This window comes from Penicillium cinerascens, assembly GCF_028974065.1.
Source record: "Penicillium cinerascens strain IBT 15544 chromosome Unknown scaffold_4_segment0_segment1, whole genome shotgun sequence".
In the NCBI taxonomy this organism is placed as follows: domain Eukaryota; kingdom Fungi; phylum Ascomycota; class Eurotiomycetes; order Eurotiales; family Aspergillaceae; genus Penicillium; species Penicillium cinerascens.
Genome location: NW_026695298.1, coordinates 4,117,210 through 4,139,027, shown reverse-complemented (window position 1 = coordinate 4,139,027; position 21,818 = coordinate 4,117,210). Strand labels below are relative to the sequence as shown.

The 21,818-nt window shown below is 51.6% G+C and overlaps 9 protein-coding genes across 9 annotated transcripts; 3 read left to right on the top strand and 6 right to left on the bottom strand.

The window, feature by feature from the left end:
* Positions 1 to 601: 601 nt before the first annotated feature.
* N7498_010695 (uncharacterized protein) lies at positions 602 to 2,786 on the top strand (the record flags this gene model as incomplete). Its single annotated transcript, XM_058457751.1, has 2 exons — positions 602 to 641; positions 703 to 2,786. The coding sequence occupies 2 exons, from the start codon at positions 602 to 604 to the stop codon at positions 2,784 to 2,786; spliced, it is 2,124 nt and encodes a 707-aa protein (XP_058304650.1).
* Positions 2,787 to 3,216: 430 nt separating this feature from the next.
* On the bottom strand, positions 3,217 to 4,996 carry N7498_010694 (damage-control phosphatase ARMT1 family protein; the record flags this gene model as incomplete). The annotated part of the gene is made up of 6 exons (XM_058457750.1): positions 3,217 to 3,447; positions 3,506 to 4,365; positions 4,433 to 4,545; positions 4,671 to 4,801; positions 4,855 to 4,925; positions 4,975 to 4,996. 6 exons carry the CDS (start codon positions 4,994 to 4,996, stop codon positions 3,217 to 3,219), a joined length of 1,428 nt encoding a protein of 475 aa, XP_058304649.1.
* A 65-nt stretch (positions 4,997 to 5,061) lies between these two features.
* On the bottom strand, positions 5,062 to 6,951 carry ppt1 (protein serine/threonine phosphatase PPT1). Its single transcript, XM_058457749.1, has 5 exons — positions 6,734 to 6,951; positions 6,573 to 6,653; positions 6,041 to 6,476; positions 5,259 to 5,989; positions 5,062 to 5,206 (listed from the first exon to the last, which is right to left on the bottom strand). Exons 1-5 carry the CDS (start codon positions 6,881 to 6,883, stop codon positions 5,171 to 5,173), a joined length of 1,434 nt encoding a protein of 477 aa, XP_058304648.1. The 5' UTR covers positions 6,884 to 6,951; the 3' UTR covers positions 5,062 to 5,170.
* A 224-nt stretch (positions 6,952 to 7,175) lies between these two features.
* On the top strand, positions 7,176 to 7,755 carry spt4 (transcription elongation factor SPT4; the record flags this gene model as incomplete). The annotated part of the gene is made up of 4 exons (XM_058457748.1): positions 7,176 to 7,253; positions 7,335 to 7,532; positions 7,593 to 7,645; positions 7,722 to 7,755. 4 exons carry the CDS (start codon positions 7,176 to 7,178, stop codon positions 7,753 to 7,755), a joined length of 363 nt encoding a protein of 120 aa, XP_058304647.1.
* A 460-nt stretch (positions 7,756 to 8,215) lies between these two features.
* gatA (4-aminobutyrate transaminase gatA) lies at positions 8,216 to 9,712 on the bottom strand (the record flags this gene model as incomplete). The annotated part of the gene is made up of 1 exon (XM_058457747.1): positions 8,216 to 9,712. One exon carries the CDS (start codon positions 9,710 to 9,712, stop codon positions 8,216 to 8,218), a length of 1,497 nt encoding a protein of 498 aa, XP_058304646.1.
* Positions 9,713 to 11,725: 2,013 nt separating this feature from the next.
* On the bottom strand, positions 11,726 to 13,095 carry N7498_010690 (uncharacterized protein; the record flags this gene model as incomplete). Its single annotated transcript, XM_058457746.1, has 3 exons — positions 11,726 to 12,160; positions 12,215 to 12,539; positions 12,593 to 13,095. The coding sequence occupies 3 exons, from the start codon at positions 13,093 to 13,095 to the stop codon at positions 11,726 to 11,728; spliced, it is 1,263 nt and encodes a 420-aa protein (XP_058304645.1).
* A 3,101-nt stretch (positions 13,096 to 16,196) lies between these two features.
* Positions 16,197 to 16,619, bottom strand: N7498_010689 (uncharacterized protein; the record flags this gene model as incomplete). The annotated part of the gene is made up of 1 exon (XM_058457745.1): positions 16,197 to 16,619. One exon carries the CDS (start codon positions 16,617 to 16,619, stop codon positions 16,197 to 16,199), a length of 423 nt encoding a protein of 140 aa, XP_058304644.1.
* Positions 16,620 to 18,266: 1,647 nt separating this feature from the next.
* N7498_010688 (bestrophin family protein) lies at positions 18,267 to 20,094 on the top strand (the record flags this gene model as incomplete). Its single annotated transcript, XM_058457744.1, has 7 exons — positions 18,267 to 18,521; positions 18,587 to 18,734; positions 18,787 to 18,871; positions 18,926 to 19,051; positions 19,110 to 19,459; positions 19,516 to 19,689; positions 19,742 to 20,094. 7 exons carry the CDS (start codon positions 18,267 to 18,269, stop codon positions 20,092 to 20,094), a joined length of 1,491 nt encoding a protein of 496 aa, XP_058304643.1.
* Positions 20,095 to 20,747: 653 nt separating this feature from the next.
* Positions 20,748 to 21,314, bottom strand: N7498_010687 (uncharacterized protein; the record flags this gene model as incomplete). The annotated part of the gene is made up of 2 exons (XM_058457743.1): positions 20,748 to 21,114; positions 21,175 to 21,314. 2 exons carry the CDS (start codon positions 21,312 to 21,314, stop codon positions 20,748 to 20,750), a joined length of 507 nt encoding a protein of 168 aa, XP_058304642.1.
* Positions 21,315 to 21,818: the final 504 nt, after the last annotated feature.

The window sequence follows — 21,818 nt, the reverse complement described above, 5'->3', positions numbered from 1 at the left end:
CCTAGAGATATCGCAGTAGATTTGATCATCAGATGTTCATTAGAGGATTCGTTAGGTACCGCACGATTACTACTACGGTCACACAATCCCTACTCTTTCTTAGAGAGCCAGAGGGCTACTATCCTACGTCCTATACCTTCGGTCTTAAGTAAGGGTTCAGAAGATTCGGCGGGTTCGCGTAGAGAAAAGATCGTTTGTACAATATCAGTTCTAGTTCCGGTTAGTCCTATTCAGGCGTTACTGGGCTACCCTAGATAGGGAAGGTATTTGATCACTTATTAGCTGAAGATAGTTCCATGAGAACTGTTGGGGGCTAATGAATGAGACTCGGCTAGGAATTTTCCATGAGAGTCGTGGATGTGACGGGGGCGCGTAGCGCAGATGCACGTGCTCCAGGGCTGAGCCCAAGGAAGTAAGGCACCTGCAGCTTTTTACACGAGCTCAGGAGAATTTTTTCGTCTCTTGACCTTGAACTGATGACCTGCCGGAGTCAGCTTACCTCGACGTGGGAATCTCGTGATACTCGTGTTCGCTATCGATAAGCGTGCTTTTCCCCTTCCGCGCGTTGTAAACAAACCTTCTTCACCTCTTCTCGGCCACTATGCTGGACTGGATGAAAGGGAATGAGGGCGATGCTGCAGGTAGGTTTTATTTTTCACGCTCGATGCTCACTGACACTGACGTTCCTTCTCCCTTATCTAGACACCTCCAAGGTGCTGGAGCCGCCCGAGACTCCAGCTCCCGTGTTTGCGATACGCGCCTTCAAAAGCGCCCTGTTTGGCACACCTGGCGCAGAAGAGGAGGATAAGCACGTCCCACAAACAAAGCCGTCTGGTCATCAACGCAGCAAAAGCGACACGACCAATCCCATCCACGTCCAGAAGGAAGATCCGAAACTAGAACACGACGCGACCTTTAACCCTTCGGGCTCCCCGACCAAGAGCATCCTCGTCACACCTGGCACAATCGCCAACCGACGGAAGACTGTTTCCTTCGGCGAGGGTGTTGTTGACAATGAAGGGAAACGCGATGCTCGAATCACCAAAACGCCTCCGAATCCTGCGGGTAATATCACCACGCAATGGATGTCCGGGTCGGCCGATGGCAAGCCGCGAAGCAAACTCACTCAGACCCTGATCGATGCGCGTGACAATGCGTCGAAAAATGCCGAATCGTCGACCAATTCTACGCCAGACTCCGCTTCTGACGCGAAGCCTGTCACGCGATCCCTATCCAAAGATGAAGCAACCACTGAAGACATCACGCTCAACTTGGACGAGCCGCGTTCGGAGTCTGGGAAATATTGGAAGACGGAGTTCGACAATTATCGAGTGCGGACTAACCGGGAGATCAAGAAACTGATTCACTATCGGTCAGTCGCCAAGTCTTACGCTCGGAAGAAGGATTCGGAGTCTCTACGGCTGGCAGACAAATTGCGCGAAGAAGAAGAGAAGGTGGTGGAGATGGAACGCCAGGTTTCACGGCTTGCCTCTGCGATTGTCGGGGAGGGATCCCAGGCCGGAAAGGATGGATTAATACAAGATCTGACCAAGCAGACTACCTTGGCGCTTCAATACAAGCAGCAGGTCACTTCTCTGCGCAAGTCACTCGAACAGCAAGGTGTTGTCAAAGGTGATGCGGTCCAGGCCCTTGAGCCGACGAAGGAAGAGCAACCTTCAGCGAACTCGTCGGAGCTTCGCAAAGTTCAGCAGGAGCTGAAGCAAGCAAACGCCCAAATTGAGGAGATGAAGCGCCAGAACCCAGACCTCAGCACACTCCAGAGCCTCGCGCAAAGCTCAGAAAAGAAAGCGCAGGATCTCGAAAAGGAAAACAAGTCCCTCAAGCAAACCCTGGCACGCGTCAAACAAGAAATGTCACGATACGAAGGCCGGCGCAAAGAAAAGGAAACGAAACTCAAGCAGAGAGAGGCCAAATTGGAAGCACGAATCCAGGAGTACCGAGATCGTTTGAAGACGACTTCTCAAGAACACCGTGCGTCAGAAGAAGCTCTACGGGCAAACTTCGAGGAAGAGCGTCGCCGAATGCAAAACCAGATCGACCTTCTGAAAGTACGATCTGCCGGCACAGACCGTGGCCCGACTCTGCGTTCCCTGCAACGCCATTCCTTCAGCCCGCGCAAAGAGTACTCAGGTGTGCATGTGTATGACTTTGCAGGCAATGACCACCCAGAAATTGAAGAAGAGGCTACCGAGGACCTCGAAGCACCCCCAAGCCCAAGCCCTCGCTCCAAAGCACGACACACTCGCAATGTGACAACAGGAGCCCTCGACCTTAAACGGGCAGCTCGCGGCGTCGCCGCCGATGACGACGAGGTCACACATTACCTGAATCAGATCCTCCCCAAGCAACACAACGCTATCAACCAAGAACGGGACGGGATCCCACCCTCGTCGCCACCTGATATCGCGCCTCTCAAATCCCTCAACCGCGCCCACACAAAATACCAGTCCACTCGAGACGGCCAGCGCACATATCGTTCTTTATACTTGCGTGATCCGGACAATGCAGACACAGGACACGCGCACACTCAACGCCCAAGAGCCCACATCAAATCCACCTTGGACTCGATATCAGGGCTTCCCGCCTCGCGGGCCAACTACGCAGGATACACAATTTCAGCGGGCGAGCTTGGTACGCGACGTGGACTAGCGGATATGAGAGGTGAACTTCTCTCGCCGGAAAGGGTGGCTGCGGCTAAGTCGAGGCTTAAGCAGAAGCATGATAGTCGGAAGGGAACGGCGCTGGCTGGGAAGGAGAATTTCTGAAGAAATGGCTGATCTTTTCGTCGTTACTTGGCGCTCCATGGATTTGAGGGGGTTTGGTCTCGTTCTAAGCGTTTGCGCTGTCTAGATAATCAGAATACCGGTGTTATGCATGTGGAAAATCGCATTACTGGAGAACAACACTAGTTTCCATTCGACAATCGTGTTTTACAGAGCTTTCGCTATGGAAATTATTCATCGGTCGATCTGGGAAATATCTTGCAGAGTGAATGAATGAATGTATTTCCGACATTTCCCTCCATCCATGGATCTATTCCAGAATGGCCCACATAGAACTGGGTCTTTGATCTATGGTGTTTGATCTATAAACCCATTGGAACCGACAAAATCCGAGACGCAACCGGGCGTTAAATACTTGAAGCCTCCTTTAAAATTCATACCTTGTATCATCACCTCCAAGGCTATTTCAATCTTAAGCCTTACCATCCGAGAACGACACCACAGCCCATTTTCCGCTCCAGGCCCACTTGCGAGCCTCGTTGCCGCCTCCATCAGGAAGCTGGCGGAGTTTCTCATCCTCGCCGGCGGGAAGACCAACAACGACGTCAGCCTTGCAGGTACGGAAAGCCAGAACACGGATACCGGACTTGGGGCCCATTGGGCCGATGGCGGTTGTAAAGGGGGTGGTTGGGTCCCATTGGGCCTGTATGACAATTAGAAATTGAGCTATATTGATGGGGTATCTTATTGGAGGAGCTTACATCGTTGGTCAACTTGCGGTAGTTCAAATCACCCTTGAACAGCACAAGCTCGCTCTCCTTCAGATCCTCGAACAGCTCCGGCGCAACGTGAGGCATGCGCCAGTAGCAGCCCTGGGTAGTCCAGAACGAGTGGGGGCGCAAGATCAGCTTGCCATCCTGGTGGAATTCGCTCCACTGTTTGAAAAGGAACTGGACGTCGGCGACTTCCTTGTCCGAGAGCGGGGGGTGGGTCTTTCCAGACTCATCTGATGCAGTGTAGAATGCTTGGGGGTCGACCATCGAGTTGAGGAGATCGGAGAAATCCTTGGGTGTGACGTCGGACACAAACCACGGAAGGCGCTTGGGGTGGAGGACAATGCTGGTGGCCAGGCCGGAGGACAGAAGATATCCAGCGAGGATCAAATCGACGAACAGCTCGAAGCCGGAGTTGTCCAGGACGATATCGACGCGACGCTCGCCATCCTTCTTCTCGCGGCGGGCCTTTTGCATGGTCTCGAAAGCGGCACCGAGATCGTTGACGATAATGTTGCTTTGCGAGTCCTTGCGTGCTTGTGAGCCCTGTAGTTTCTGGATATCCTCGTAGGTGAGAGAGGTGAGAAGCGACAGATCAGTAGCATTGCCCCAGAGGCAAATTTCACACATCTCGGAGAAGAGAAGACGTTCGGCCTGCTCAACTTCCTCTGCCGATTTGCCCTCTGATTGCTTGCCAGACGCTGCGTCTTGCGCCAGCTCGCGGTACCGCGCAGCGAGCTCCAGCACGGCTGGGCGCGAAGACTTGAAAGTGGATAATTTCTGGCGACCAAACACATCATATCCCTTCCAGTGTTTCGAGAGCGCGAAGAAGGTTTCCATGCGGCGGTCTATAGATCATCGTAAAGTCAGCTCTGGTGGTCATGTGCATAGTTAATTTCGTGGTGACGGGCATACAGAGGTAGCACTCGGCGTAAAGCCAGGCAACATTGTGCCAGGATGGATTGCCACGCTGTTCAAGTTCCTTGTTGTACGACGCAATATCCGACTCGCCATCGTCATCGAGGGGACTGTTAAGGAGTTCAGATTAAAATCTTTTCTGGTAAAGGATATAATGTGAAAGGAAGGCGGCTTGTCTTTCCCAAGGTCGAGAGCCGAACAGCTTCTTCGTCGCTCGGGAGGCATGGTGACTTACGTCAGTTGTCGGTCGTGTTGAAGCTCATACTTCAATGTGGTGAACTTCGCGATGATGCTCTTGCCTTCCTTTGCCTTGTCATCATCCGTCACATCTCCCACAGTCCGGTGCAGATCATCAATGGCACCAGTCTATCCAAGTCAGCGATTAAGTTGCGTCATATCTCATATCCAAAAGCACCTACGACGATGACGGGCCATCGTTTATGGGCCGAGACGGAGGCGAAGCTCGACGCGTCCGAGGTGAAGAACTGGGCTGACGGGAATCAGTACTCAGCGAGCGACAGATACAACTAGTGACATACGGGTCTTCGGGTCGAATTCCATCTTGTGTTTCTGACGTTGGTGGAAGTTGGGAAAAACCAGCAGAAAACAGGAGGGGAAGCGCGGGGCAGAAGGCGGTGAGCGCGGAGCTACTATGGAATTCGGATGCTCATAAATACAGTAGTAGATTCTCTCTAAATCTTTTGAAATCAACGCCCGCTACATGTCTTTAACTCATCACATCATCGAGAGAACCGAGTTCTGCGCATATGCCTGGGATGATTGTTAACTTGAGTCATGCTTAGTTTGGAGAGATATCACTCACCATCGGCTTGATATCGGGGTGCGGGACAGCGTCAAACACCTCGTACTCGAGCTTCAGCTCGGGTCCAAGGTTGATATAGGCACCCTTGTTCTCAGTTGAGTCACAGTACTTGGGCGCGGAGAAGACGGTGATACAACGGCCATCGTGTTCGACCTCATATCCTTCCATGCGCACCTCGTGGGATCGGATAATAGCCTCCAGACCGTTGTTCTCGCAGAATCTCTTAGTGATGTCCGGTCCGAATTGCAAGCCGACGCCACGCTTGCTGGGTCCTCGGCCATTCTGGGGTTGCGGGTCGGTCCAGAGCATCTCCATCATCAGACCTTGCTGACCCGGTTGCCGCTGGCTGTGGCGGTTGAGTTTCCGGATATCGTCCAATGTGATCTTATCGTCGGAGAAGAGACCACCGTGCAGGACGAGGTACTTCTCACCAATCAAGGTAGCCAGGGGTAGGGCGGAGAAGGACTCGGAGAAGACCTTGAAGACACGCTCATTATACTTGGCCTTGCATTCACCCTCAAATCCGTAGACCTTGTTCATATCGTCGGTCTCGTGGTTACCACGGTTGAGGAACAGACCGTTGGGCCGGAGCCACTTGTATGCATATAGAAGAAGGGCAATTTCACAAGACCACGAGCCACGATCCACGAAGTCACCGTTAAAGAGGTAGGCGTGGGTGTCGGAGGGGCTGCCGTTACGACGGAAAATCTCCAGCAGATCGAAGAATTGGCCTGTTCTCGTTAATCTCTTAAACTTTTTCCGTCATCCAAGATCAAACATACCGTGCGTGTCACCACAGACCGTCAACTTCTTGCCAGACTCCACGCCAACCTCCACCATGGTTGGCTCATTGTAGACCAAATCCTTGACGGCCTTGATAATCTGGAAGACATACTTGCGGTGAATCTTCTTGCCGTTCTTAAAGCGTTCAATCATGTCGTCGATAAACTCCTGCGACATCTCGGTCTCCAGACGCACACCGTCATAATCATCCTCAACCTTCATAGAATCGATATCGAGACCCTCGAAGGCCGACGGCGGATCCGAAACCTCGATAGCTTTCTCAAATTCTATCCGGCGCACAAGCTTCTCACATTCGGCCAATTTTACCCGCGCATTTTGGTTGCCGGGTTCGCGCTTGACAACGGCTTTAAAATCCCTCAGGGCCGCCTTGGGATCGAGGATGGCGGCGTTTGCCTGGGCACGTCTCCAGTATGCCTAGAATAAGTCGAAAGTCAGCACAGACCCTCTGCCTGCATGCGCCGTCTTACCGCACTTCCTTGTCCGCGGGTGTATTTCACAATAGTGACTAACCTTGACGTAGTTCGGGTCCAATTCCAACGCCTTGGTGGCGTCAGCGACGGCGTACCCAAAAGCCTCGAGTTTGATTTGGGCCTGAGAAAAGAGAAAGTAAGCATTAGCAAAACTGATACAGTGTAGATTTGTGGCCATGTCGGACGCCATGTCAGACGTACCTGGGCCCGGTTACAAAAGAACGACGGTTCTTGGTCGTATTTCTCAATCGCCTGGTTATAGAAGTCTACAGCGGTAGGCCAATCATGGTTCGCAAAGGCCTTGTTGCCCTGCAGTTTGAGGGCGTTGGCCGCCTCCTTGTCGGAAGCCATGGGGCGATACGGGCGGAGGGGCACGAGACAGCGACGATCGGAGGGTTTTGAGGGTGCGAGATGATGACAGTCGAGGAGAATCTACTGAGCGGGGGCAGACAACGACGTTGCCAATGGTCCGATGGGAAACGGGCGTGGAAGTGACGAGATATTGGAGAGTGAAAAGAAACCAGGGCCGAAACAAGGCCGTTCCTGGAGATATTCTTTTTTCTCCGATCGCAACGGGGCTTGGCAACCTTCCAGAACCCTCGACGGCTGCCCGCCTCCTCTTCTTCCACCACCTCACTCCACAATGTCCTTCTACGCCCCTCCAAACCAGCAGCGCACTTTGCGCGCCTGCATGGTCTGCTCCGTGGTCCAGCTTCATAATGTGAGAACTCCTTTTCCTCGCTGATACTGGCATCGCTAGATCGGCATTGATCGCTGACCGCTGACCTGCTCTCTGCTCCAGAAATTCATGCGTGACGGCTGTCCGAACTGCGAAAACATCCTCCAGCTCCGTGGGAATAACGATGCTATTCAAGAATGCACCTCGCAGGTCTTCGAGGGCTTGATCGCCGTCCGTGACCCGGCCGCCAGCTGGGTTGCGCGGTGGCAGCGGTTGGACAACTACGTTGCTGGGACATATGCTGCCAAGGTGACGGGAACAGTAAGTTTCAGTCTGGTCTTTTCTACTAGAGATTAGGCTGACGTTTTATTTTCACTACAGCTCCCGGAATACATCATCAGTAGTTTGGAGGACTCTGGTGTCAAATACGTCCCGTAAGTGCTACCTGTCATACTAGCTGGGCTGCTTATCGGTTCCCTTTATTCCGATGCTAATGGGTTCTTTCGATAGGCGAGACGGCAGTACCGGCGAGGAGGAGTCATAAGGCGATTACTCTCGATTCCCACCCGATTCCCCCACCTCACCCACCCTTCTACAACCACCATTGTTCATACGGTCTTGGCGGATACCCTTGCAACATCATACGGCCAAACTGGAGCATCTAAGAAGGGATGATACAATACTTTGTTGTTCTTTTAGGAGTTATAGGCCGGAAGCATGGCGCTACTTTTCATTCTCGAGCATTCGGCTACGGGTCCAATATAGCAGAGGTTTAGACTGCTACTGCGGAGTTCAAAATACAAAAGATGTGGACTTTGATCACAATGTGTGAAATCATTCAATTGCAGTGACATGGAAGTATATATGAATGTACATGGCCTATTTTTGGTGGCATCACTCGTGGCAAGTATATAGGTAAAAGAAATCCCGAAAAGAGGGTAAAAACATGGAATCCGCTTATTAAATCAAATAGCAAAAGGCCAGACAAATCGTTGATTCTGGATTTAGAGGAGCTTGATGATCTTCTCAATGCTCTCCAGAAGGATATCAGCGTGGTGCTTCTGGAAGACAAGCATGGGGCGCAGGCGGACGGCAGCAGCGCCGCTGCCACCGATGTTGACGCCGACGCTCTTGGCCTTGGCGAGGAACTGGTCGCGGTGGGGGGTGTCCCAGGCAATGAAGGTACCCTGGCCCTTACCACGCAGGTTCTGGAAGTGGTCGGGGTACTTCTGAGCCAGGCGCTCGAGGCCGCTGTACAGGTATTCACCGGTGATGCGAGTGTGCTCAACGAGACCCAGGCGCTCGACCTCCTCGATAATGCCACGGTAGATCAGAGCGCGGGCAGGGTCACCCATCCAGGTGTTGAACTGGCGGTAGGGCTTGTTGGGGCGCAGGGCGGGGTTGCCGAAGTAGTAACCGGCAGTCTGGGCCTTCTTGGAGAAGGTGACCATGTCAGGGGGGGTCTGGAGGTTCCAGTGGTCGTGGGCCCAGAACTTGCCGGTGGCACCGATACCGGTCTGCACCTCATCAACGATGAAGAGGACGTTGGTGCGCTTGGTGATCTCGCGCAGGCCCTGGAAGAAGGCGGGCGAGGCGTGGTTGTCACCGCCCTCGGACTGGATGGGCTCAACCATGACGGCCGCGACGGGGTTGTGGAACTCCTTGATGAGGCGCTCAACCTCCTCGAGACAGCGCTTCTCCTCAGCGGCGTTCTCCTGGACGTGGTCCTCCAGAGGGTACTTCAGGGAAGGGAAGCTGGCCTGGGGCCAATCAAAGGCAGGGATATCAATCTTGTGAATGGCCTTGCTGCGGGTGGTGGACAGAGAGCCGAAGAGACGGCCGTGGAAGGCAGACTTGAAGGAGAGGATAGAGAGCTGGGGAGAGCCGGGACCCTCGTTGTTCATGGTGGACTGCAGCTCCTCCTCGGTGAACTCAACCTCGGGACCACCACGCTGGAGCTGGCGGTAATACATGAAGGCGGCCTTGTAGGCAGTCTCGTTGGCATCAGAGCCAGCCATGGCGGTGAAGACCTGGTTCATGCCCTTGGGGGCAGCCTTGAGGACACCGGTCCGGAGAATGTTGGCCCAGTCAGCGGAAGGGAAGTTGCCCAGAGCCGGACGGTTGATTAGGGCATTGATCATCTCAGGAGACTGGGTGGCCTCCTTCAGGTGGGGGTTGTTGTACCCGACGGGGATGGAAGCAATCTGTGCATACACATCCAGCAGCTTGTTGCCATCGAGGTCGGCAATGTAGTTACCGACGGACTGGGAGTAGTCGGCGAGCATGTTCAAGCTGCGCACATCGAACACCTCATTGAGGTCATCGGCAGCCGCCTTGCTCTTGGGGCCGGGGATAGCCGTCTGAACGGAGGGAGCGGAAGGCTCATTGGGGAAGAAGGGCTTCTCGGCCGCACGCAGGCGGGTGGTGGTCGAGAGAGCACGAACAGCCGGGACACGAGCCGCAGCACGCAGCTTGGTGCTGCTGCGAAGGACGGAGGCCATTGTATGAACTTAGGATAACGTCAAGAGAAAAGTGAGGACAGTTGGAGTAGATGCGGGGAATGAACAGCGATGCCAAAAGAGCTATTCAATGCAACTATCCCAAGGTTCAGTTCAATGGAAATGACACGAGGGAGAAGAGTGAGAAGAAAGAGAAGAGTACCGCGGGGCAGGCGATTTATATCGGTGTCGTAACTTGTTATCTGCCATCGCGGTGAGCTCCCAGCTCTCGTCTCCCCGCGTTGATGCCATTGGATGTCGGCAGCGTGGACCAATAGAATTGCAGGGCTGCGAGCGAAAACGCCGAAGTAAAGGCAAACGGACGACGAATTGAGAAAGTCTACGCAGGTGGATTGCCATGCTACAATTCGATGTGGTAACGGCTGCACCCTACTCCGTCGGGCTCTCGCCGGGTTGCCCGGTTTAAATTGAAATGACTCACGTGGCGTGCAATGATCCCGACCCTGTGTGACTTCCCCAGCGTCGATCCCGATGGCTTATCGCCGCCGATCCGGATGTCTTGGCGCCTTTCTTATCGGCAATCACTGGCTTTTTTTTGCCAGCCTTTGAAGACTAGTAATCGATTAACTCTTCGGTCTCTTTGGTGGTGCTCTGGTTTCGTCTTGCCTGATCTTTGGCCTTCGGTTATTTCGATATACTAATTAAAACATGAAATTAGATGAACTTGCGCGCCCAAGTAGACTTGTTCCCAAATATATACTTCACGTCCGAACAGGGCGAAGCGATTTTACTTGCATTCAAAATGGGTTCATACATAAAACCAGAGCTTTAAATACCCAGCAAATGGTACAACATGCAACTGACACCCAGTAATTGTTATAACATGACTACCCAGGCACCCGAGCAGGGCCGTACCCACCCTAGCGAATATCGGGAAAAGTGAGGGCTAGTCGAAGACGGAACAGAAATATAAGACTAGTCTTCGTGTATCATACCTAGGCATGATACATACCCGAAGCATAAAAGCAGTTTCTAGAGTCAGGAACCCGATTATATCAAGGGCAGATGGTCTCAAGGCAAATCAATCCGTCGGGATGGCATTCCTAATAGGAGCACTACGGATCCACAAAAAAAACCCTATCGCTTGATATTGCGTCCCGCGAAATCGTCTTTCATCCAATTGGGCTTGTGGTTTAGTGGTATAATACTCCCTTAGCATGGGAGTGGTCCGGGGTTCGATTCCCCGCGAGTCCATTTTTTGCTCACTTGAACTATTCCCCTGCAGAGTGTAGACATAGGAATGACTTTTTGTGAGAGGCGGGATGAAAATTTTTTTTAATTTGTTTGCTTTGTTTGCTGCGCTACTAACGCTACTTAGAGCCAAATTATTTACAAAATCCTCAACAAGGTTCCATAACTCAGTTGGTTAGAGTGTGGTGCTAATAACGCCAAAGTCGAGGGTTCGACCCCCTCTGGAACCACGTTCTTTTTGAATTTCTTTTTTTTTTGGCATTGTCTTTTTCTTATTCCCTAGCTAGCACTTTGATTTCTTCTTATGGTGCAATCAACGTCAATTACTGAAAGGCAGCCATCGCTATACACCTGCAGCCCAAAGTACTTAATGACTCCTTAGATGGACAAGGTCACCGGCAATTCCAAATTGATCTCAGCTGAAGCAAAGTTCACTTAAAATCGCGCTAGAGCGATGTTCGCCGATCTTCACCACAAGATTACTGTAGTGGAAAGGCAAGATCGGGCCCAGATTCGATCTATCGAATCCTTTGGGAGGCTGAATCGCACTATAACAAAACCCCCAAAGTATCTCGGGCTGCCGCCGCAGATATTGGCAATTGGCCATTACAGTGGCTACTACAGTCAATTCAGTAGAAATTTCGAGGAAAATTTCAAAGTATCACATTGCTGTAGGTATCATACTCGTTAAGCCGTAAGAATGGCACTTTACCAACCCCAAACCGAAAACCAAAAAAGAAAGGGGATTACATCAGTGCTAACTTTTATACAAATATACTTCAAAGAACAAGAGCCACCTGGGCATCAGCGAGGGTGTCCATTCCCGAGAGGCCATTCGCTCTCGCGCGGTGTAGAAGCAGAAGACTTGGAACTCGCCGCAGAAGTGATGATCACGCCGTTATGCTTCAAGTCGATGGCACTCTCGGGAGAGACGGCGCGAAGGTTGTCGTGCGAGATATTGTAGGTATTGCCCATGTCGTTGTGGTGGGCGAGCCTGGACTCGGTCCAGGTTTCCATCTCAACAGTCCGCATGATCTCGAACCGGTCGCTTTCGTTGTCGCGTTGTCGGGAGTCGTTGGTAATGGGGTGATGGGAGTTCCGTGAGCGGCCGATTGATGACCAGAGCTTCTGGGAGCGACTTCGCTGGTTATAGTTGTAGCTGATGTTGCGTGTGGATTGGAGCAGGTGCGGCAGGAAAGCTGCGATCAGTGGGCGGAGGGCTGGTGCTGAAGAGCAGATCTGGGTTTTCTTGTTAGTCTCGTTGTTCGACTGGGTATTGATTCGGTCACATACCAAGCCCAGGCAAATCTCCACTGCAGCGGCGACCAGGACTGGCCATCCAACCCATGTAACGTCGTAGCTGGCAACCATACTCTTCCACACGAAAACGGTGCGCACAGAGCCTGCTACGTTGACAATGATACCCAAACCAAAGATGGAGATAACAGCGAGACGCTGGCGGGTAGGAAGCTTCAGACTCCAGATCAGAGGCATCGGGATTGCAGTGGCGATGAAATCGGTGAAGATGTTGATCACACTGGCCGAGAAGACAATGGCTGGGTCGTTCAAGCACTTGTAGTGGTACGTGGGCTCAATTTCCCAATAGGCTTTAATGGGTCTGCGCAAGTTATTAGTTCTTGGTTCAATATCAGTCATCATGATTCCACTCACGAGCATTGGAAGATACTGATCAGGGTGAACGTAATGCAAGAAAGTGCAACGAAGATCATCGAGACAATGAAGGCCCAGTTATACACCTTAAAGTTGCCCTTTCCGGCACCGAGAAGTCGTCGACAGAACCACAGCAAGGAGATCTTGGTAGTACTGGACGACATGGAGAACAAAATTTGGAAACTGAGATTGAGTTTCTGCACGGTGGGCAGCCAAGGGATCGGAATGTCCCAAATGTGTCGATTCCAGCCAAAATTCTCCGTAGCGAGCGAGGTAACGACCACCATTCCGATGGCAAAGGCGAGACCGATCACGATGAGTAAATCGTCCACACCGGTGCTGCATGTAATTCGAAGTCGAGTATATAGACGGAGCATCACCACCACAAACGCCAGTGAAATGCAGACCACGTTCACCACCAGAGCGCCATGGCCGCGAGTCGGAGGGTCAATGTAGTTTGGCGTTGGCCATTGGGCCATAACGGCGAGCGGGGGAAGTTGCATTATGGGCGAGGAATGGGTATGTGTATCCTATCGCTGCAATTAATCGGACAGATGAAGCGTAGGATATCGGAGTGTCGCGTGCGATGGACTATTGAGGCGAAAAGGCAACGAGAATCGCCATATCCGTATTTAACCGGCGTTATACTATTAAGGAATGAAAGGGCGAGTCACAATTAAATGCCCATATTAGGTTGAATAGAAAAAGAAAGTAAGAGAGAAGAAGAGGTGACTGGCAAAGCACCGCGCTGGAGATCTGGGGATCAGGACAGATATAATCAGCAGTAGAGCTTGACGGGGCAAAGGCTAGGGTGCCGCAGAGTAGGAAATATATTGAATTTCGCGCATACTGAAACGCTGATTCGAGAACGGATTTTCAATTGTAATCGAGACCCGACGACTCAGGACAGTCGATCGGACGCCCGCATACTAAGTCCCGGCTGTTCCATAGACCCATGCGCGATGAGCCTTGGTCCACCATCGGTCAAAATCCACTTCAGATTGGCACCAGTGCCCAAAAGGGATGCAAGACCGAGAGCCGGTCGGGGGGGAGGGGGCGGACGGACGGCGATAGGCAGACCAGAGCCCCATAGTTCTCTAATGCGATCCAACCGTAGCGAGACCGATCTGATGCGCAGGGCCCGAGAGGCTTATGCCCTGTGAAAGAGAGGTCCGGGCCCCCGGCTCGCCTTCAGGGACGGAATGTCCACAGCCTACCATTCGTATCAATGTCTTAGTGCTTCGACAATCCCTGCATCTGCATCGGCGGGCCCCTGGTCGGAAATTTCCAATCCGCAACCCGGCAGCGGCGACTGCCGAGGCACGCCACTCAAGGGACACTTCAGGCTTCGCTTATTGTTTGAAGGCGAAGTTGGGAACAGGAATCCACTTTATACGGTTTGAATTACCCCTCTTGCGGTTGTCCCATACTCGAATCACCTTGTGTTTCTGATTCAGGGCCAGGAACATTTGAAGTTGCCGCTTGTGACGAAGCTTCGTATCACGCTAATCCACTGCAACCTTTCAAGATTTTCATCCGCCGCTTCAAACCAGCGGAGAGACAACATCAAACATCACGTCCCATACGGACCCCTTGGGATTCCCATTCAAGTCGATATTTGGCCTCATAAGCCTTTGTGTAACGCTATCAATCAGTAGACCCTCTTTTCTTGCCGCGACAGTTGAAACAAGCGGGATCCATTCGACCGATCTTTGGTTGACATCACCCGCCCTCTCCAACTGATGCCTCCAACTGATGCCTCCAACTTGCTGCCAGAAACGCCGTGCCAAGACACATCCATACAAGCAGCAGCGATCCACCGGTTCTCGGCCGGTGACAAGCTTCCTGCCTTCCAAATGGCTTCGGGATCGACTGGTCTCTCGATATTCCGGGCCAAAAGCACTGACCGACTCTCATGATAGTTTAGGGCGACAGTTGATCCGCGCTCCTCCGCCGCGACCAGCTGCATTCGTCACCCAGCGGGACGCTAGAATCTATCGAATCGGTTTACAATCGAGTCGGTCGAAGATCAACGCGGGATTTGATGCTGCTTGATTTAAGACTCAAAACTAAGGCTGGATGATCTGCACGCGCTTTGACATTATGCAAGATTCCGCTGATAGATCTCAAAAAGATCAAAGGTTCTGGGATGTGAATGTCCGACTTGATTTGGGTCCCGGTCTCGACCCCGGACGCCCCCGCCAGTATCGGCCAAGTGGCGGATGATCACCCCATTGTCTGAGTTCTTCCGCTTCATTACATACATATTAACGCAGATCATTACAACTTAGTTTTTGACTTTCGACGGGATCGACTTATCAGAAACATCTATTGAATAAGACTTGCGGATAAGACATCTTGGGGAGACCCAAAATTGAGAACCGGTGCACCGGAGGGTTTGATACGGCTTTTCCGTGGGTTCCCGGTACCTGGCATGTGACGGGGACCCAAACTGACATTCTCCGCTACGAGCCGAAGTCTATTTGGTTGATCTGTTCGCGAATTGAGACATACTTACGTTCGTGGCGGGCTAACGGAATATTATTCAATCCCGCCTTCGCTTAGACATCACGAGTGCCCAAACCACGCACGGGGTAGCTTTCAACCTGCCAAGGCCGAGCATGAGGCGAAAGTGGAGGAGTCGAAAAAGGCTGAGCGGCAACTTCTGATATTTTGGGGTTTGCCGATTTCAACGCAAAGCTGCTCAAACAGCTCATATTGAATTTTCCAGCAGGACTTTGACATGACAATGGCATTGTCTTGTTTCTTACCCATTCTCTAGCCGCTGCGGGAAGGGATCTAGACCCACGGCACGGTAATTCCAGCCCACGTCGCACTGCAGCTTCACCTACGGTACCGCGGCTAACTGTGGGGATCTGTCTATATTACCCACCGGTCGACTCGAGAGTTAATACCGGCGGCAGGCCAACAGACCCCGCGATCAGATGTCGAATTCTTTAATCAGGGTGCTTCTCTGGAACCGATCGTTCCCTCACCAAGGACCCTCGAAAGAGTAAATCGAAGTGGATGTAATAAGTTGGCGGACATAAAATCCTATGTCGAGCGGCTGAACAGCTGAACGGGGTTTTTGAAGTGGGAAAGAAATAAGGCTGTCAAAAACACACAGCCAGGATATGAGTCAACATGGCCTAGATGACTTGAATGTTGTTTTAGAGGGACAACCCCTTTTGCAATGGTTGAACCTTTCCTTCAGCCTCATCGAGTGTGTTAATATCCAGCGAAAATCTAATATGTCCTTTCGTGTTGCATTACCAGCTCCTCAAAGTCTACGTATTTCGGGAGAAGCATATAAAATAATCTCCCGTATGATCGCTCTGATGATAAATTTTGATTCTCTCTCTTGTTATTGTTTATCCTGTATCCGGACAGCTTTGAGGAGCCGACAATTATCGCTTCGTCCAGCCAGGAAATCAGCTTGTTCACATTTCTCGCTCTCTTGATCTTCGCATGGTCGTCTCTCCCCCGTCTCTGCTTTTTTCGAATCTCGATATCCTGTGATCTCCTTTGCATCTCTGGAATTGACGAGCACTGCATCTAAGCCGTACTTCGCTATCGTTGACCCCGCCAGGTCTGGCGTAGAGCCTCAACAGCCACCGGTCATATCGATGACTTCCACTTCAGAATCGCCCCGTGATGAAGGGTCGGCGGGCAAGATCCAAGGAGGGCCTTGCACTCCGTTGGCATCTTCAATTTCCAGTTCCTCTGAAATTTCAAGTTCAACCTCATCGATGTGCTCTTTGTCAGACCAGAGAGAGGCGTAGCCCTTGGGGCTTCCGGCACCGATGTCGCTGTACATCTTCTGGACCATATCTGGGTGCTTCCGATTGATCGCTATGATTGCCAGAGCATTGCGCAGTCCAGGATTATCGTCCTTGGTGCCATGGATATTACGGAAGTGTTGGATAAGTAAGTGCACATTCTCGGCGGTGAAATTGATTGGACGCTTCTCTTTCAAGGTGCGGTTGTAGATCCGCTCCGCACGGGAGGCGAGGCATATTGGAGACATCTCCACCTCGGTGGTGACCTGGCTCAAGAAGTAGAAGTAGGGGGTGAGGTCAAGGTGGGTGTCACGAGTTCAGGTACGAGGGCCTGAACCTGAACGAATGAGATGGATTGCAGTAGCAGGATGAGCGAATGAGAATATGCAACATGGAAAAGGAAAGACGAGAGAGGAAGAGAGAGTGAGAGAGAAGGTTCTTTGCTTGTCGGTGCCCGAGAGAGCAGGCGCACCGGCATCTTCCATCAACCACAGCAGGGTGAAGTGGGAAAGTTTCGATTCTGCTACAGTGACAGCACGTGGTCGATTATTCTCACTACTGAAACCAACTTGAAGTGATGAGAAGAAGCTTGCGGTATATTGATAGACGGTTGTCCACTCCGCCGTAGGATGAATTTGTCCCACATCTTCGTGGCCTGTGCCAGTCTCTGTTTATTTTACGGACCGTTTAAACATTGCCCTCAAGTTCGTGCAAGTTTGTTTAATGGTCCAAAATGACGGGTGGCTATTTCCTGTTGGTCGGGGCTGATAGGGAAATGGACATTCAAGAGTGAGCAGAGCTTTCTTGGTGATAATGATCTGGCCCATCTTATATTGAGTGACATACCGCAACAGTGACGATTGATATGGCCTTTTGTACGGACACCAGACTCAAGACCATTTGAAACTTTTGATCGAGATAGAATTTAGGAAAGTCCACAAAAGATCATGCCGTACGCTATGCTACTCTGTGCAACGAATAAACTTGCGGGGCCAAGACACGGACGATGAACCGGTTGCTTCGTTAGAACCAAACCTATTGCACCTTCAACCGTCGCAGGGCACCTGGAAAGGGAGCTCGCCCTACTTCCTCTGTCGACCAAGACCCCGAGTTAGCGACGCCAGAAATCCAAAAAATACCCCGAAACAGATCTTGGTCAAGGGATTGTTGCACGGGATGGACAAGATAATCCTCACAGTAGTGTATATTGGCTCTCAATAGGTGCTGTTGTTCAAAACCATGATAGAAGATACTTACCTCTTTAAATCTAGGCTTCATGCTAGCGATATTTTTACCAATGCTATTTTGAGTACCTCGTGATTAAAATTCTAGGCCCAGTCCTCAAAAGTCAGGGACAATGACGTATAAGGAGATGCCGATCTTGAACGAAAAGGGGCGTACGGCGCGTTTGTGGCGGAGATATTTCGACGTTGTATTCGGAGCCTACGGAGTATAACGCCTGCGATGCATATGGCAACCTGAAAGCCAGCCAATTGAACAAATGAGAAAAGCTTTGTAAAGTGGCGCCACAAAAATGGCACATCGAATTGGGTTTGACACCCTGAAAGAGAGCTAAAATTAAATCTTGGGACCGCGGCGCGGCGCGAAGCTCCACTTAGTACGACTCCACGTCAAGTCTAGATCGCTATGAAACAAGCCCCTATGCGCCTTCGTGTTGTTCTGTTTCAGACTTCGTTCTCACCTAATTCTCCTTTCTCCCCCACGTTTCATTTTTTTTCTTCTATATTCTTTCGCTCCATCTTTTTTTTTTTTTTTTTTTTTTTAAGTTTGATCTGGATACCCGCATTCATTCCACTCTCGTTGCAAACCAAACCGACCGTTCCTTGCCAAGCGTTCTCTTTTCCACAGCTTGTTTTCTTTTTCTGATATTCACCATGACCGATGGACATAGTGACAATCCAGCCAACGCTATTCCTGCTGTTTCCAGCGACAGCAGCGCTGCCCCGGTCCCCGCCGACGTGCGGCCCTCCGCAAACCACCATGCCGACCCTCCCGCCCATGAATTGAAGGAGCAGGACTCCATCGGGCGGCTTATGCCGCGGCCGACCTACATGGAACATCTGGCTGACTCTCGCGACGCAATGTTCCATCTCAACCGCCGCGACTCAAGTGAATTGGAGCGGTACTTTGTAAGTTGTGGACATGGGGGAAGCGACGGATATAAGATGGAAGCCTTGTTGACTGATCGATATAGCACGGTCCCCGTGATATGGACAAGCACTCGAAATGGCCTATCTTCATGCGTATGCATGGTAGTGTCATGCCAAAAATGATCTTGCCGCTCCTTTGTGTGGCTGCTTGGTCAACATTAATTACTTGCCTTTCTCATTACTTTCATGCCCGTAAGTTCTTTCTAGAGCGCCTATGCGTCGGATCCACTGACTCGGATATAAGTTGGTATCAACAATATCTTGCTCACCGTGCTGGGTTTCGTGGTGGGTTTGGCGTTGTCATTCCGTTCTTCGACCGCATATGAAAGGTATTGTTCTCGACGGGGGTGAATTGAATCAAGACTCTGACTAACTCGTCCAAGATGGGCCGATGGACGCAAGTACTGGGCTCAGCTAATTCAGACCTCTCGCAACTTGGCCCGCACGATCTGGGTCAACACCGGCGAACGTGAGGGAGAAGAGGGCAAGGTTGATCTTCTGCGAAAGCTGTATGTGGGACCGAACTTGAACTCCCTGTATTCGAACCAAGATTGACAATTTTTGAAGCACCGCTATGAACCTCATCTTGGCATTCGCCGTCGCCCTGAAGCACAAGCTGCGCTTCGAGCCCGATATCGCATACGAAGACTTGGCCGGCCTCGTTGGCCACATGGACACATTCGCCCGCGACGCCCACGACCATGAGAGACTCCACCCAAAGACCAAGTCCTTCTGGAAATCTACTGGAGAGTACCTCGGTGTCTCTTTCGCCGAGTCCAACCCCCGAAAGATGGTCAAGCGCTCCAAGAAGCCCCTGGGACATCTTCCCCTGGAGATTCTGAACCACCTGTCAGCCTACATTGATTCGTGCGTCAAAAACGGCACCCTGACCTCGGGTCTGCACCAGAGCCAAGCTAGTGAGTCACCTGTCGACGACGCCCCTTCGTAACAATATGCTCACTGTATCGTGAAGTCACCATGATGTCGACCTTAAACGAGGTCCTGACTGGCACCGAGCGAGTGCTGGACACTCCTCTGCCTACGGCGTACACCATTGCCATTGCCCAGATCGCCTGGATCTACGTCATTGTTCTTCCCTTTCAGCTGCATCCAGTCCTTAATTGGGTCACCATCCCTGCTTCTATCGGTAAGATGCCACTCCCTTCTTGGAACAAACACTACTGACCTCTGCTATCTAGTGGCGGCATACATCATCTTGGGCCTGGCCACAATTGGCAGCGAGATCGAGAACCCCTTCGGCCAAGATGTCAATGACCTTCCGCTGGACACCTACTGCCGCCAGATTGCCCTGGAACTCGATATCATGACATCCACCCCGGCCCCGAAGGTAGATGATTTCATGAGTCGCCCGGATAACCTGGTTCTGTTCCCGCTGAGCCAGAGCGGCTACCCTGAGTGGAAGTCTCGGAGCGTCGAGGATATTCGTGCTGCTCTGAAGGCAAAGATAGTTGCGAACCCGGCCCCTGCCCCATCGGATGCCTCTACCGTCGTGGAGAACGTGTCTTTCAAGGCGTCCAAGGACTCCGTTTGATTTCGAATGGAGAAAATAAAGAGCGAAGTCTAGCAAAAGACAGACTTCGACCGCACTTAGATGGGAAGGGCATTGTCAGCATTTGATTCAAGCAGAAGCAGATTGATTTTGAACTAGCTTCGACAGCGTGCGAGTTACGGCGTTTCATCAGGGCATTATTGCTTCAAAAAGAAGACCAGAGTTGTGATATTGTCATTTAGAGTGATCGTTTTTCAATTTGAGCTTTATCGTGCATAAGTAATTTGATTCCTCATGCTATAATTCTGTCCGCGGCGTGTCGGGGTTGACTAGCGTAACCGTGATAACAGAACAACCCAGGACTTGAAGAATCTGACAGAGCGACATGGACCAAATGGGGCATCTGAAATGTATCGGGTAGGTAGGCTTTGGTCCTGCGTGCCATGAGTCTGCCATGGCCATCGAGTTATATTTTCTGACCCTGGGTGGATCGGATAAGCTCTGCATGTGCCCGAGCGAGAAAAAGTTGGTAGAGGCCACCGACGGACCTAAAGGGGCAGAAGTGCTCTCCAGCCCATTGAGCGGCTCTGTCTTTGCAGTCCCTGGTGCCTTGTGATGGGTAGAGCATCTAGCCAACGGGTCAATTTGGGACAGTATTCCCACATAGTAAAGAGGAAACCCAAGGCATGAGCAGATCAAGGAACGAACAAGTCTGATCCAGATCCAGCAACCAGCGCACCCAGATAATTCCCCTTGGCACAGATTCTCCATGCGACATTTGTGCCGCTGCCACTGCCGCCAATCCACGAGCTAAGGGCAGAGACAACAGCCGCCGCGTCTTCACGTGGGACACGCACCCAGGCACAGTCGTATTTGCTCATCCCGGCAGCCACAGGGGTTTCCAATTTCGCAGCAGAGACGGACCCGTGCTCGGTCTTCAGGATGTCGATTGGGATAGCTGTTCCCGTGACACCGAGGAATTGTGAGAGCGCAGCGGAGAGGTAGGTGCGGGCAGATAGGGCATCGAGGGGTTGTGGGATGGTACTGTCTGGCTGGGGAATGCTGTTGCGATTTCCATAAGCATTTATCTTCAGGGACCCGTTGTCGGTAAGAATTGCTTACAGTCGGAGCTTCAAATAGGTCCAGGGCGGATTGCGCGATGTGAACTGGATGGTGCTCGAGGTCGCGTCTTGCGCTTTGCGTTTCTGGCCCGTGGATGACGAAGCCTCGTTCTCCGTCGGCTTGTGTTGCATGTCTGCCATTGTTGGGGTTGGTCGTGAGATTCGGAGAAGGTGCAATTGGAGATCGCGAGCTGTCGCAAAAAAGCGGATTTTACGTCACGGGATTCCACGCAGCGTATCAACAGCTCGAGTTATTTTGAAGCTCCGTTGTTTTCAGCCGCATCGATCAGTTTTTGCATTGCCTTCTGGAGAAACACTTCTTCGCTGTCGTTTCCGATCGCCAGTTCTGCAATGTACAATGTTTTTGCGCGTGCTTTAGCACCCCGAATTACCTTGACTGTCGACTTTGGGACTTGGAAGATCTGTATCGGAATAATCAGTTAAATATACACGGTATGAATACCTTAGAAACCGAAAACTTGAAATAAAATCAGCGCTTGTAGCTACCTGTGCAAAAATTTGCGAAACAGCGAGGTTGGCTGCCCCGTCGCGGGGAACCGCAGTAGTAGAGATGTCAAACCTGTCGTTTCCCACGGCTGTCACGCCGGCTCGTTTGGCAGAGGCATTTGCTTTCACGTAGCATGG